This window comes from Malurus melanocephalus, unplaced genomic scaffold (assembly GCF_030028575.1).
Source record: "Malurus melanocephalus ecotype Western Australia unplaced genomic scaffold, MMel_1.1 scaffold_322, whole genome shotgun sequence".
NCBI classification, from domain to species: domain Eukaryota; kingdom Metazoa; phylum Chordata; class Aves; order Passeriformes; family Maluridae; genus Malurus; species Malurus melanocephalus.
Window position 1 is genome coordinate 712798 of NW_026623554.1, and position 15655 is coordinate 728452.

A 15655-nucleotide genomic window follows, 5' to 3' on the forward strand; every position below is an offset into this window, starting at 1 on the left:
TTTCTGGGCCACCTGCACTCCTGCCTCACCAACCTCATCATAAAAAATGTCTTCCTTATATCTAGTCTAAATCTATTCTCTTTTAGTTTAAAAACATTACCCTTTGTRTTATTTCTACAGAATACCTGCTTCTTGGAGTCAGTTTTTTTAACATATATTTCTATCCTAAAGTAATTGCAAGTTCATTACACACAATGATGGTGTATACAGTTTAAAACATACATTTATGTATATTCAYAACTATTTCTTAAATATTTATTTCTAATATCTATATAATTGCAATGGTGTTATTAGTAGGGATTAGCTTTTAGTTCTTTTTTGTTTATAGTACAAGGCTGGAATGATGTTTTCTTCTGTTACACACAGTAAATCTTATTTCATATGATGCTTTATGTATGACAGGGCAGCTGCAGAATTGAGAACTACCTAAAACCCTGCCATTTGCTCAGTTTCTGGCTTTCTACAAGTCTGTGATGTTTGTTTTGTCTGTGAGAACTTCATCACTTTTTAATAAATTTGCACCCACCAACAGATGGTGGCCCAGAACCTGAGCTTCATGAACACTTGAAGTATTGTAGCARAGGATCCACTTCAACTCCACCATTTAACATTTCTGCTTTGGCTGTCACAAAATGGTGCTGAATGCAAAGTTGTGCCTCAGTGAGCAGAGTCCCTAACTCCTCTTCTCTCTGCTTTRCAGCCTCAACTGGCCAGATGTACTGACCAGGAAATTCAAATCTGTCTTGAGGGACATGAAAAGGACTCTAAGAAAAGCACACTTTAAAGATCTGCAGAGAACGAATGAGGCTGGAATAAGTTTTGAAGCGGATGAAATCTGAGAACACAGCAAAGAACAARGTCAGGAGGGACACCTTGACGCCAATCCTACAGAGCTGACTCTCCATTTGCATCCCAACTAGCCCAAAGCAGTGTCATTAGTGAAGCAGTATCATTTATGAAGCCTCTTGGCTCTTGCAGAGGTTGAACTTGAGCAGGCAGGTGACTCTTGACCATCATATCTTTTGAAACCCAGACATGTATGTGCATGGTTATGGGAGGGGTGCATTGGGGAGGAAAGTGAGGGTGATAATGATGGTGGTCTAGCTCTTCATCAGCGACTGTCACAAGGATGAACTCAAAGAATGGTTTAGCTGGGTCTACATGGCAACACTAACAAGTTCAGCTGCTCTTGGCCCTGGATTTGAACAATAATGCCAATTGCTAAAATGGTTTAACTGTTTTACATTAAGTAGTTGTTTTCCTGTTGTTGTGGGAAGCCCTGGTTTCATGAAAATCCGTGCAATTGAGATGAAAATGTCTTGGATAACAACAAAAAATATTTTTACTCCCCCACAGAGGGAAATTTTGAATCAAAATGTTTTGTTCCTCAATGTCAGCTTAAGCTGACACATTTTCTTTCAAATTTTCATTTCAGCTGCAAATGCCAATTTAATGCTATTTTCAAACTGAAATGAAAGTTTTGAATTGAAACAGTTTGGTATGAATCAATATTTGYTTCAAATGCCAAAATGAGATTCTGCTCAAAATGTCAAAATATGTCATATTCRCAAATCCAGATCTAAATTGCAAGAAGGTTTTTGATCCTTTTTTTCTTTATACACATACATGTATAGGATACCTAAAACCTTTTATGCTTTTCATCCCAAAGCAAGATGAAAATGGAATGTCGAGATACTGCAAAACTGAGATGCAGTTCCATTAGCTGAGTAATACTAATAAAATATGATTTTTTTTCCTGCAAAAGTGGGCTGAGGGAATGAAGAGAACATCATCAAAGCAGTGCAATGCCTAAAATTTATCATTTTTTTTTCTTCCCAATCTCTAAGTGGTCTCTAAGGCACTTGTCTATAAAGAAAACCTCCCTGTCGGTAAAAACTTTCTGTAAAGGGTCACCGTTAGGCCCGTGGACACTTCCACCAGAGCACTCTTCCTAAAAGTCAAATAATTTTGATGTTGCCCCCTTCTTGTTCTACTCCTGTTCAACATCTGCCTTCTAATAACCTTCTGGGAATTATTCTCTCTTCTGCAATGCTGAAGAGTGGTRATAGTATGGTAATTTAATCAACATTAGCACCAGAAGGTGTTAATTGAGAACACCAAGACCTTTCTCAAGTTCAGTTTGAACTCTTCTCATCAGTCCAATCAAAACAGATTTTGACTATTCAGATAATAAATACGAGTCAACAACCCCTTGGCAAATTTTCATTGACTGTTGAAAGCATCTTTATGAAGCAAGGTGAGTCTGACTTCACACAGCTAAGGAACATAGCATTTTCACAACTAATTCACTGTATCAAGTATAAAAAGTGCACTGTCAAAGTAAGATTTCTTTGAAGTATAAACTTCTGAAAAGCAAAAACGGGACGGAAATTCATTAATGCTCTTTAATAATGAGCTTTTACTCTGTGGCACCTTGCTTTGTAAAAGAAGYTTCTGCTTTTTTGGTGGTGAGTTGATATTCCATGTGGCAGAAGTTGGCCCTTGAAGGACATCTGTCAAAATGCACATGTAACCCTTGAGCTGCCAAAAAGGRATTAGSAAAGCCCTCACTTTCTTCCATGCGSTCACCCTCTGAAAATTCATTCAGAAATAAAGCCCCATGAAAGAGACATGGAGCAGGTAATTCTGACACAATACATACCCCAATGTACATTTCCAGAGAGAAACATTATCTGGATTAGTCTGTGCAAATGTGAGTTTAAAATCAAACAACTTCTGCATCATTCATGTCTTTTCCCATTGTTTTCCCATGTTAAAAAAAACCCAAACATTTGTCATTGCTGTCCTCTTACCCCTCAGCGTGAATTAAATCAACCTGACTTTTCTATAAAAGTAATTGAAAYAAGATTTCAACCCACACTTCTGCACACAGTTTTGAATCCTTKCTTCAGCCTGTAGTCATCTAAAAGAAACAACATCCTTTGAATCCCCTTTAAAAAATAAGATTGTAAATCTRTGGGAAAGGGTAGCAGAGAAGCAAAGTTCTAGTCACTGATGACTTTAGTAATCCCAGGACAATTCTTAATTCTCTTTGAAGCCACTGGTARTTTATCCTCTTAGTTTCAACAGGAAGAGGCCAAGGAGTCATCCCTGAGTGTGATTACTTCTCCTATTAGAGTTATATAAAACATATTTATATTTTCCTGGTATTGTTTTGTTTAGACAGATTTAGGTTCACTCAGGAGATTTCTTCCCATACAAACTAAGATTACTGTATCATGCTCCTTTTTATTACTTTGCTCCTAAAACTACTGTTAGGATGTTGTAATGAGGAAGTTGTGGGCTGGAAGCAGCAAATGTAAATTTTTGTAACTCCACATCAGACCTCTCGGGCGATTGTGGATAAGGAATTTGGTGGATTCTTGGATAGGGAGGCACACATTGCAGTAACCATTATCAACTAGAACCTACCACATGATTGCTGGAGGTTTTACCACTAATGTTATAGAGTGAATTTTAATGTAATTGTGCAAACCTGCTGAGAGCTGTAGAAGATGTATTTACAGACAATAAACWTTGTTTGAATATAGTTTGCATTTCCTACAATATTTTTAGCAGTCAATTTATAACATATGAATATAAAGATCCTTGAGGACTTATCCCTCAACATGAAAATCTCATTCTAATTTGTACATTAACCTTCAGCTGACTTCTCAGCATACTTTTCATCTCCCATGGAGATAAGGCACCTGTGGAGACCCCTGTTCACATATTCACTGGATTACACAATAATATGAAAGCAGGTCTCAAGATACACGAGCCAGTGGGAGAACAGTCAGGCAGGGAAGGTGTGAGATGTAGAAGAATCCAAGGAAGATATGGAGCAGCCACAGCATGGATGGGAGCCCAAACAGCAGCCCAGGTCTGGGAATATGGGGAGATATGGATATACATATAGATACACAGATATATATATATATATATATATCTCCCCATGGCACGGGATATTAAGTGAGGAGGGGGCACTGCCACTCCCTGCAGCGTATTTCTCATTGAAAAACCTGAACATGCTTTTCTGGGGCCACACCTACACGTCTTTATAACACCTCCAGGAGCAGTGACTCCACCACTTCCCTGTTCCAATGCTGGACAACCCTTTCAATCAATGAAGCAGCATTTCCTCATACCCTATCTATATCTTCCCTGGTGCAACTTGAGGACATTTCCTCCAGTCCTATTGCTTTTTATCTGGGAGAAAAGGCTGACCCCCAGCCAGATGCAACCTCCTTTGAAGTAGTTTTGGGGAGTGATTAGAATTAAAGAACACATGGGAGAAGGCAGAGAAACTGTAGCTCTTCACGCACAAACTGTGTAAAATTGTAGTTAGATAAAGCTCTTACAGGTAAAACTCAGCCTGATGAAGAGCTATAGGATTGCCAGGTCAGCTGCAGGATACAGAGAGTTTGATGTACAGGGAGGTTGGGTTGAAACAGACCTCCCAAAATGCACAGAGAACCATTGCACTAAGGATCACTTCCAGACCCTGGGTGGTTGCAATCCTCTCCTGCAGCCTCCTGCAGCTGCTGGGTGAGCAGCAGCACACACTGCTCCTAGGCCAGCAACTACTGAGTCAGGTGAGCAGGGGAAGCTTTTCCGTATCCATCCCACACCAGGGTGCTCCTCCAGCCTTCCCAAAATAACCACAGGAGAGGGTTCCCTGACCTGATGAAACCAGAACCATGTTTTGTGTAATGCAAGAGGCACATCATGCTTTTCCTCTAAAACTCGTTACTTTACAGCCATTGGTATTAAATTTCATTCACCAGCWTTTTCATCATTCACTAGAGTTTCTCACAATCCTTTCCAAACCTGACTTCATGATAWTTGCAGATGTCAGTATCCCATGGCTCTCCTTCCTTCCCTGAGCATCCTTAAATTCTGCTGAACAGTCCCAGTGGTGGGACTACGAGGACCACCTACAAAAGTTGTCACACAATGCATCCTGGAAATGCAATTTTCCACTTTGCTTCTTGACTCCATACCTGTTCTGATCCATGTTTCCCCTTCACTTTATCATYACTTGGTGTAACACATCCTCCTTTCCTGCACAGGATTTGTTTAGTCAAGAAAAATTTTATCAGGTCGTTGTCTTTTAATTCACCTCTTTCATTGACATAATGCAATTATTTTATTCAAAGGAATTAAACCTCCCTTTTGCCATTTTCTGTTCTCTACTTAGGACTGTCCAGGAGCCAGATTTGATAGCACAGACTTCAGGCACAGTTAAAAAACAACAGATGATGAAAGTAAATACATTCATTTTTTACAAATCTAGGTGTCTGAAACATGTTAATTAACATATACAGAGAAGTCAGGAGAAACTGATTCAGGGCCAAGGACCAAGGCTGAAGTATGTTATATTCACACAGACCTGATGCCCAGATGAAAACTGCAAAGCCATGCATGAAATCCCAGTTGGTCTTGAACAGAAGGCATTTATTAAATGTTGGAGCATTTTTTTTCCTATTGTTGAAATTTGTCAAATTGAAAACATTCTTCAGTTTTCAAGTGGAAAATGTTCTGGGTTTTGGATGGTTTATTTGACAGACACCTCAGCTGCCCATCTGCTGGGCTAGTGCAGTCACTGATTCCAAAGCAACCCTGGAGGCAGACATCTCAGCTCCAACCTCCACAATTTCCTCCTTTATTTTTTTTTTTTTGTTGTTGTTCAAAAGCTGGAACTGAAATAGCCTTTCAAAATATTGAAATCTTGCAGGAAACCAACTGACCTTTCTCCCCACACTAGTCAGAAAAACGTGGACRGGAAGAGAAGGCAGAAAAAAGACTGCAGGGCTTAATCTGCAGCCTTGAGGTCTTTTCTCACCAGAAGAAATGCACTCTCCAAACATCACAGAATAATATCTGATGGCAGATAYGCTGCAATTAACTGCTTTAATAACCATGGCTTATCGAATATTTCTTCTGTTTTCTCATGGACTGAGAGCCTGATGCTGTAAAAAATTGCTTATACTTCCCTGCATGGGAATTCTGCTTTGGTACATCATTGCTTTAAAGGACAAATCTAAAAACTGATAATCTGAACACTTCTGATTTTAAAGGAAGGCCAGGCTCTGCTCTGAACACACATTTTGTGACTCAGGGCTGTTTGCAATAAAACAGCATGACAGGAGCACAACATTCCTTTCCAATCCTTGTTTTGAGCTGTCTGTGCAATCTTGGCACCATGTCCCAAGAACACTGTGTGGAAATAAAGCTTTTGTTTAACCTACTTGTGTGGGCTTCCTGAGGAGGTGACTGCCTACCCAGCCRAATCTGTAACTCTTAGATCCCCAAACACCATCAGCAAACAGAAAGCTCTGGAGGGAACAAGCACGGACTGTTATCCAGAAAAGGTGCCAAAGTTTATTCACGGATTCAAAGTTTATTCAAAGTTTATTCATTAATTTATGTCATCAAGGTTTCTCTGGCTGACTGCACCTGTCAGGATGCAACACAGTCAGGACAAAAGGAAAGTATGACCTGATACTCGTGGTGAGTCCAAGACTTGGCTCCAATGTGCAGGGTGACCCAGGGAGCTCCATTTCTCAAGCTATGGAGGGGAGGGACCAGTGTGAAAACCTTCTCCTCTCCATCCCTGCTGCTGCACTTTTGTCCTGGTGGCTGCTGCTGGGATGGGTACAGACTGTCCAACACTGGCAGACCCAAGCCACAGACTCCAACACTCCTGTGTGGAGAGGAGCCAGCCAGCAGAAGGTGGGCAGCTGGAAAGGAACTGAGTGAAGGATCTCCCCAGATGGGGGAGGCCTCCAGCTCTGGTGGGACAGTGGTTTTCATATCCTGTGAGGTCTCCCCCAAATCATTCCCYATATCTAGAATAACAGGTGATCCTAAGCAGTGAGAAGAACCAGTTTGCATTTTCTACCAAGATTTCATTAAAGTGTTTGACACTATTTTACAGAGCATTCCCATGGAGAAACTGGCTGCTCACGTCATGGACAGGTGTTCTCGTCTCTGTGGAAAACTGGCTGACTGGCTGAGCCCAGAGAGTGGGGCTGAATGGAATTAAATCCAGTAGTGTTTGCCAAGGCTCAGTATTGGGGCCAGTCCTGTTTAATATCTGTATCAATGTTCTGGATAAGGGGATTGAGGGCACCCTCAGTAAGTTCACAGGTGACACCAAGGTGTGTGGGAGCATGGATGTGCAGGAGGGCAGGAGGGATCTGGACAGGCTGGATCCATGGGCTGAGGTCAATTGTGTGAGGTTCAACAAGGCTCAGTGCCAGCTCCTGCATTTTGGTTGCAGCAACTCCATGCAGGGCTAAAAGCTGGAATACTGCCCAGCAGGAAAGGATCTGGGAGWGCTGTGGCCACATCCCTGGGGAGTCTGTGACTATGGACATCATAGCCATGTTGCCTAAGTCTACAGGGGCCCAGAGACACAGCGTGTTCATCCCTGCACATAGCTTCAAAACAAATTCCAAGGCAAATGTGTAATCAGGATAATAACCTATGGAAGGACTTGCAGATGTCAAGCGCTCCAAGGACTGAAGTCTATTCTTCCTTCCCCTGAGGGAAGATCTGCAGTTTCAGTTGGAAGCACTGAGTGGTGAATTAAGGTGTTGATGGGAAGTTTTTTTTCTGTTTCACTTCCCTCTAGGCATAGACAAATCCCATCAATATGGATATCATCTTTGCTGCCSTTCCCGCTGCAATAGGTCATCCAAAGAGAAAAGCTGGAACACTGYGTTCAGCCAAACCCTCCTATATTTATGTAAGTCCTGAAAGCTGCAGTGCTGGATGCATTTATCCTCAMTATCTTGTGCCCAGGTGCTGGACACATTTCTGGGAGTTGTGAAGGGCTGCGTGGCAAATCCATCTGCTCTTTGCAGCTACAAGGGAAAATGAGTGGAAATACAACACTGAATCCTTGCTGAACCTATAAAAACCCTCACCTYGGGTGAAGGAGTACTGAGATTAGCTCAGCTGTTAGTGCATAGTGCTAATAATGCCAAGGCTGTGGATTTGATCCTTGAGTCGGACTCAATTACCTTGTGGATCCCCTCCAACTCAGAATATTTTGTGATTTTGTGAGTAAATGTCTTCCAAGTTTTCACCCTTCTCTCTGTGGCCTCCTGCTATCCCAGGTTTCCATTGTGTAGGGAAAGGAGCACCCGTGCTGCAGGAGTTATCATTTTTGCTGTCCCTTGTTTGCTGTAAGAGCTGGTCSTGGAAAAGCCTTTTGCTCTTGATTTTGCACAGCTCACCCAGTTTCATGAGAGTTTATTTACACAGAGGAAAAGGACACATGAAGACCCTGCTGCTCTCTGGAGCTGGAGCAAATATTTCAGTATACTCCTATAATTTTCATTCTGAAATACTTTAAATGAGCTGAATTTTAACATAATCACAGGAAAAGCTTCAGCATTAAGAAGACCAGCCACAGYCAATGGCAATCATTAACTACTGCTCACATCTGTAACATTCAAACTCAAGGTTGAATTCAGATGTAAGCATTTTGTGGCCTATATGCCAATGCATATGTGCCTATAGGTATATATGCATRTATGTACGTCTATATGTAAATTGTATGCACACAATTAAGCAGAAACCATTCACCACCAGAGGGCAGGCAAAGAATATGAAAATCAATTGTCCTGCGTGTCCCAACACGTGTCGATGAACAAATTGCTCAGGGGCCAGGAAGATATCACCAACGTATTCTTTGACCATCTCCAATGACTCTCTTATCACAGAGTCATAGAATAGTTTAGGTTGGAAAAGACCATTCCAAGACATCTAGTCCATCCCTCCTCTAAAGARCAGGGACAAGTTCAACTGGATCTGGTGGCTCAGATCTGCCCAGGCTGGCCTTGAATGTGTCCAGGGATGGGCACACACCACCTCCCTGGGCAACCTGTGCCTGTGTTTCACCACCGTCATTATAAAAACTTCTTCCTTATATCTAAACCAACAACCTTTTAGTTTGAAACCATTACCCCTTGTTCTATCACAACAGGCCCCTCTAACATGCTTTTGTCCTGAATCTCAACCCTTAAAAGTACCTCTTAYTGCAGTGTGATAGCTAGTATTTCGTTTTGTTTATTTGTCTGAGATCTAAATGTAACAATGCTGATATGAACCAAAGTGACCCCTCTTACAGTCCTGAGTTGTAGGACCTTTCAGAAAGGTGCAATGTGCAAGGAAGAGCTTYTCTTCTTTTCACTCGTGCTCTGGAGAGGATAAATACACATAAGTCTTGATGCCAGGAAGCAAATCTTTAGAAGCACATACTTCCAACCAGAAGATTCTTATGAGACAGACCTTCTCGATATGATGGGTCATGAGATCCATAAGGATCATGGTCTAAAACCCAGTGCCTTTGATCTGAGGAGGAAAAGGGGTGCACAATCTTACCCCAGAAGCTTCATCCCAATTTCTTAACAAAGATCTTTACAATTGTGTGCAAGGACATGAAGGTCTATGGGGTGACAGAGGCTCCTCAGGGAAGGAATCCTGTTCAGGGCTTTGCTCAATGGGATGATGGGTGTCAGACCCTCAAAGTGACAACAGAATGGCAGAATCACAATATTTGTAACACATTCCGTGATACCATCCCCAACTGGTTTTACTCAAAGAACCTGGGAAGTATTTTAAGGGATTGCTGCAAGCTGGGATTTCCACCAGCTCAGAGCCATCAGAATAATCCAATTCTCTGTTTCCTGATGACAGAGGGATTAATTTGCCTTAATTCTGTATCTACATCTGCAGCAGTGACACACCAGCCCCTTCGTGTTCACAAGAGAAAGTCACAGCTTGTGGAGGTGACTCATCTGCTGGACAATTAGATGAATCATGAGCAAGACAGCCTTTCATTTCTCTCCATGAGCTGTGRAGGATATCAARATCAGTGGCTCATTTCATYGGTCCCAACCTTGCAGCTGTCTATGTTTGACTGAATGTAGCTCATCTCTTTCACCTATGACATCATTCTGGATTTTCCCATAAATTGTTATGAGAAAAGGAGACCAGGAGTTTCCTCAGCACTTCAGTGCCATCTCTAATTCTACCTGAGCTTGGCAGGGGGCAGTTGATACATACTTGAGCATAATTGTCCATGCTTCTGTGYYCCCCATATTTCACCATTCAATGCACTAAACTTTCTGGAAATGYAGCCCATGCACCGGATTCAAAGTTTTATCTGAGGTGCACCCCACTTCTGAAACCTAGAAGGAAATGCTCAGGAGCAAATTACACTTACAGTGTTTTGAAAAATCAAAGGCATAGACAAGCAGGAYTTTTTCCTTCAGTTTGTTGCCTTATGTCTGCTTTCTGTCCCCACTGAAATAACTCCAGTATTCCCCTGTGTCTCCCAACACGTCCCTTGCTTCATCATTTGGTTCAGAGGGGYTGTTAGGTGCTACAGGTACCTTTCTCCTCCAGCAGGATGTTCCACCTAAAACACTGCACACAGCACCTGTCATGAARTAAGGCTCTAGCTCAGCAAGAACCATGAAGGAATTAAGTAAGGGTTTCAACATTCTTTGTTTGTGRAAAAAAAAAAAAAAAAAAAATCCAAAATACATCATTGGGGGTGGGAGTTAAAGTATTCAAGAAGAGCCAACACATTGAGCAGTAAGCAAGGACATTTTGGAAATAACCCAGAATCCCACTGTGGGCTATAAAAAACCTCCATGATTTCAGTAAGTGATGACGTAGTGATGGATCAAGGGGCTGTGGGAAGGATCAAAGGGTTTAAGAAACATGACAAAAATAGAGCATTTCTAGCTCATTTCTTCTCTCCTGATGATTATGATTCCAGCCTTCYTTTTTTTTCAGCATTTGCCTAAAAAACAGTATAGAAGGAGCAAAACCCGGCGTAGATCATACTCTCCATCAACTGTTGTTAAATCCTTTTCTGCAAGAGCTGAAAACTTCCTGTGTCATGATCAGCTTCCAAGTCCTTGCAGATATAATGCAGGTAATCCATTCAATATACCTTCCTGCAGTAAGACATTGCATATCCAAAGTAAACAYGGTAAAGAGGTGAAAAGCAGAGACAAGAAAAAGGGAAAATTGATTATTTAAATGGTGATTGATAGATAAGAGTCATTTCTGTAAGGTTTGATTCAATAGTGGGGACTGAAAATGCTGGGGAGAAAGACCAACTTTCCTCTTCATTCCTCCAACCAAATGAAAACAAGAAGGAGGAAGAATGGATGYTATTACACAATTTAAATTAAGCAGCAGATTTAGAGAGAAACATGATCTTTAACCCCATTAGCACAGAAGACAGAGCAAACTGTTCTGCAGCTTGTTCTCACTACCTGATTCATAGATCCTCTTGCCATTGCAGTRGTGGAGCAGAGATATAGAAAATATTTACAAAAGAAACCACATCAAACTCATTTGGTTTGCATTTCAAGATAAATCAGATTTGTCACATGCAGCACAGTTTCCTGGACCTGCTAATACAGCTTTAAGATGTTTCAAGCACAGGCTAGAAGAAGTCCCTGGAAATGGTAGCAGAGGGCAGGAAAAACCCAGAGATACTTGAAAAATCAGGGTAGGATGAAGGTTTCCTTCAACCATTGGAGCTGGCGGGGCGAGTGCAAGACAGAAACTCCCTGCCTTTATTTCTGTCTCCTTGAGGTGTTCACCCATYAAATTTGCTTGCAAGGCATCCCTCAAAGTATCACTGAACAGTGGTGCATGTSTGAGGACCACAGGATTTGGAAAGTAAAACCAGAGGAGCCTGGAGATTGTTCTGGGCCCCATAATAAAAACACAGATTCCATTTGCACCATTTCAAACCCCCTCCCCCCAAAATTACAAGACTCTCTGTGGCTCCTGTGATATRAGTTTACTTGTCTGGGAGTTTTTCCCACATGCTTTCCCTCTATTTTTTCTCTTATTGCCTCAGTGCCAGTAGCCCCAGCAGCTCCCCCATTAGGCATTGTTTTCTCCCCAAATTTTTGTGTTATCTGTTGTGTTCTCTCAGAAGAGTCTGCAGAAAATCCTTATGACCAGAGTCATCCCGTCTATATCCTGTGGCAATACCTGCTTATGCTGGGATTTTCCACAACATCTGCCACTCCAAGTGATGTACAACATCCTTCAAGGGTTCCATKAATATGTTTTTGCATCATTATGTGCGTTTTGCTTTCTCCCTCAATATTCTGACACTATCTGCCCAGGCATCAAGCAATGCTTGAAGAGCCTGGCACCCAAGAGTAACAGGATGAGCCAKGGCTTTGTCCATCCTTCAAATCACTTCATGATAACATGGTGGCAGCTAATTCCTTCACCGCTGGTCATATCTGCCTGGGTAAGTGTGGAGTGTCCCAGGAGAGCTGGACATGCAATTTTTACCCTGCCATGTGGACCTGAGGAAGGTTGTGTTTGGTACCCAAGGGGACTGAGATGAATCTGGTCTGGAGAAAGACCAAAAGCAACATCCAAATAAGTCACAGTTCCTGAGACCTGCAGGCATCACATGATGAGGGCTGAGATGAGTCAGGAATCACAGCTGACCTGGTGACCAGGAAAACTTCACTGTTCTGCTCACCACCAGCATCAGCACCAGCGTGTGAGGCATCATCCCAGCAACAAACCCCCAAGGGCAGCAGGAACACAAAAAGAGTGGTCAGATCAAAGCTCTTGGAACTCTTGTTCTTTTTTTTTTAAAAAAAGAGGAGGCTATAGTCAGAGCCACAGGAAATGGARCATAAATATCAAACTTTGTTTAGTTTGGGAAAATAACATTTATAATTAAAGATGCTCATCATGTTGACAAGATAAGCCTTATTTTAACTGTGAGGTGAGAATATGGTCAACTTTTAATTTTTTGCCAGTTATTAAAACCAGCCATTTCTTCTCTTTCTGGCTGGTTTCTTTCATGTTATTTTATTTCATTTTTAGTGTAATTTCYAAAAAAGTGACTGGGCTAAYGTCAGCTCAAGATAATGRTGCTTATACTGGCAGAGATATCTTGGAACATCTCAATAATTGGGAATTTYGTTTTCTGTTTATGCATTGCTGCTTGTCTCCATGCTTGTTCCCTTCTCCCACGGAAGAGTGGGAGTYGTGTGACACTTAGAAGGGAAGGAGAGGGCTCAGGGTTGACTTTGTGTGATCAACTGACCTGTGGCTTTTTTTTTTTAAGTGGGATTTGCTGGTTGCCACATCCTGCTGCCTCAGTATGGAGGTGTGTAGGATTTGTGCACAGCAGGTACCAGCAGAGATTATGGCAGGACTGGTGCCTGTAATGCATATTGGTGACAAGATCCTACAAGTCTTCAGGGTGTGCTGTCCCTCCTCATGTGCTCAGGTTCTTTCATGGGGTGTGCTCTCAGATAACTCAGCTCCCCAGATCAATCACACTGAGGATTAGCCCTCCTAAGGGCACCCTTTCCCACCAAACCAGATTGTCCCCTCTAAGAGGGTGTAGTTCGGGGTTTGCATCGGGTTTGGTTGCTTCTGCTCCCCACAGCCCTCCCACACTATTCCACAGCAGATTTGAAGATGTCCCCACAATATTCGAGGCATTCTGAAAGAAAGCTAACAGCTGAACAACACATTCAGGGCTGTGGGGGCATGATCCAGAGTCAGATATCTGAGTGCAACACCCCTGGAAATAATCAATTTGTTCTAGAGAAGGAGCAGGTCTGTATGGATCCAGCCAGGGTCTGCTCCCTGGGAGTGATCCATTTATTGGGAGAGATATAACTGGGGAATCATCAGCACTCAGGCGTCACTGGGTATCAACCATTGGTTGACCCAAGTTTCTGCAGCCCAAATACCAGAGATAGAGCTCTAACAACAGCAGTATCTCTGTCATTTCTTCTGTCATTTCTTTCTGCTTGTTGTTGGGAGAATTCATCTCCTTTCTGWGACAGGCCATTTTCCTTTAGCTGTCCATGCACTACCCGGAAAATACAACCGGCCCCCACCTCTGAGCAGCATGGATGTCACCACTGTGACATGGAGCTGGCCTTCAGGTTGGCCTGGCGTGATTACAGGAAGGGAGAGGATATCTCCCTTTACCTTGGTGACCTGCCTCCGTCAGTCCCAGCCAAATAAGGCAGCACTGACTGTGAGGGAAGCTGCATCTGCAGCTCAGGTGGGAGATGCACATCAGCACATCAGTGTCAAGCTGRTGCCAAACCAAAGACACAGTCATGGTCACAAGACATGGTGCCACCAGTCAGAGCCATAGTGGACTCCTAGTATGGCAAGCACATGGTTGGTGGGGCTTTCAGACCCCATGCTCACTCACTGATACTGTGCTGGATTTTTTGGACCATGTAAGTGCTTCCCTGAGGTCCTCAATAAGGTTTTGATGCTGCTGTACAAACAGACTCCTCCAGATGTGCTTCTGTTACCAAGACAAGTCAATGAGAAATAGTTCACTTGCTAATTGTTAAACCATTTGGCCTTTAAAAAAATATGCACACACAGCTAAATATGTTCATTATCATGCATGATATAACTATGAACATATATCATCATTGTTTACTTCTTTGCGATAATGTATACATTACTTTTAAACTGATTATCCTTGTTGCACTCTTATTGTAGTAACACGTGCAAAATGTACTTATTGCAACATTTAACAAACCACATCTTTCACATCTGTAGGCATTTTCGTCTTGAATTTCCCAATGTGGTGCAGATGTGAAGGARCCCTGTCAGGAGCTGGTGTTGCTGAAGGGAACGAACAGTAACCCATGGCTGAGGAGCAAAGGCTGAGGCCAACATGTGTTTAGCAGAATCTGCAAAGCTGTTTGGCACCTGGTGTTAAAGGACATGGTTTGTATCTGATTTTAATCAACAGATCCAGGAAAGAATTGATGCTGTCCAGGAGARGGGAGTTGTGGTTTGGTCTGTCCAAAATCCTTGTGCACCATGGCAGATGTCACTATGAAGTGGGGAAAACACAAAAATGAAGGCAAACCTCCCCTCCAGGCAGGAGGTCACTCAGTGGACATTCTCTTAATGCACGCAGGGAAGAAGGTTTGCAGTGCTCCCTGGGAGCTTTGYTCTGGTCTCTGATGCCTGCAGGAGCTCCCCAGAGGGGTGGCCCAGGCAGGAGAAGCCAACACTCTGYTCAGGAGACACCCACTGAGGAGCTGGCCCTGCTCTCTCAGAGGTTTGCAGTGCTGCAGACACACACAGAGGCCAAGGCACCCCTGCCCAGGCACCAGGGGACACCCAAGGAGAAAAAGGGCAACACAGACAGGTACCCCGCAAGTTTACACAAGGACATTGCTTCCCAATAAAAGAGAGCTTCACATCCAAGGAAAAGGAAAAGAAAGAAAAATCCATCCCAYTGTCCTTTCTGGAAGGCATTTACATTATTTCCCATTCAAGCATTAAATTGAATTTATCCTTTCCCCCAAGGGTGAGTTTGCTTCCCCCACTGCTGTGCCACAGAGTCACACCTGAACTGTTGGGAAACTGAACGGGATGTGCTCTCCCTACTGCAAAGCTTCCCTCCCCTATACYCTTTTCCTACACATCCCACCCTCCATGCACTCAGAGTTTAGGGTTTGCAGCTAGCTCAGTACCCCCAGTTTACTCCATCCCCTGGGAATCTGCAAGCTGACAGCTGTGGGACAGGCACGGATGACTTCAGAGACAAGCACGTGTCCGCAAAGCCTGCAGAGGGGATCTT

The 15655-nt window shown here is 42.8% G+C and overlaps 1 protein-coding gene across 1 annotated transcript in view; it reads left to right on the forward strand.

Annotated features, from left to right (window-relative positions):
- The window catches only part of GUCY2F (guanylate cyclase 2F, retinal), a 36163-nt gene extending 35295 nt beyond the window's left edge, over nt 1-868 (forward strand). The window contains exon 18 of the mRNA XM_057377730.1: nt 701-868. Coding sequence (XP_057233713.1) covers nt 701-839 — 139 coding nt within the window. The 3' untranslated portion in view covers nt 840-868. The remainder of the gene's footprint in view (nt 1-700) is intronic.
- The last annotated feature ends 14787 nt before the right edge of the window (nt 869-15655 follow it).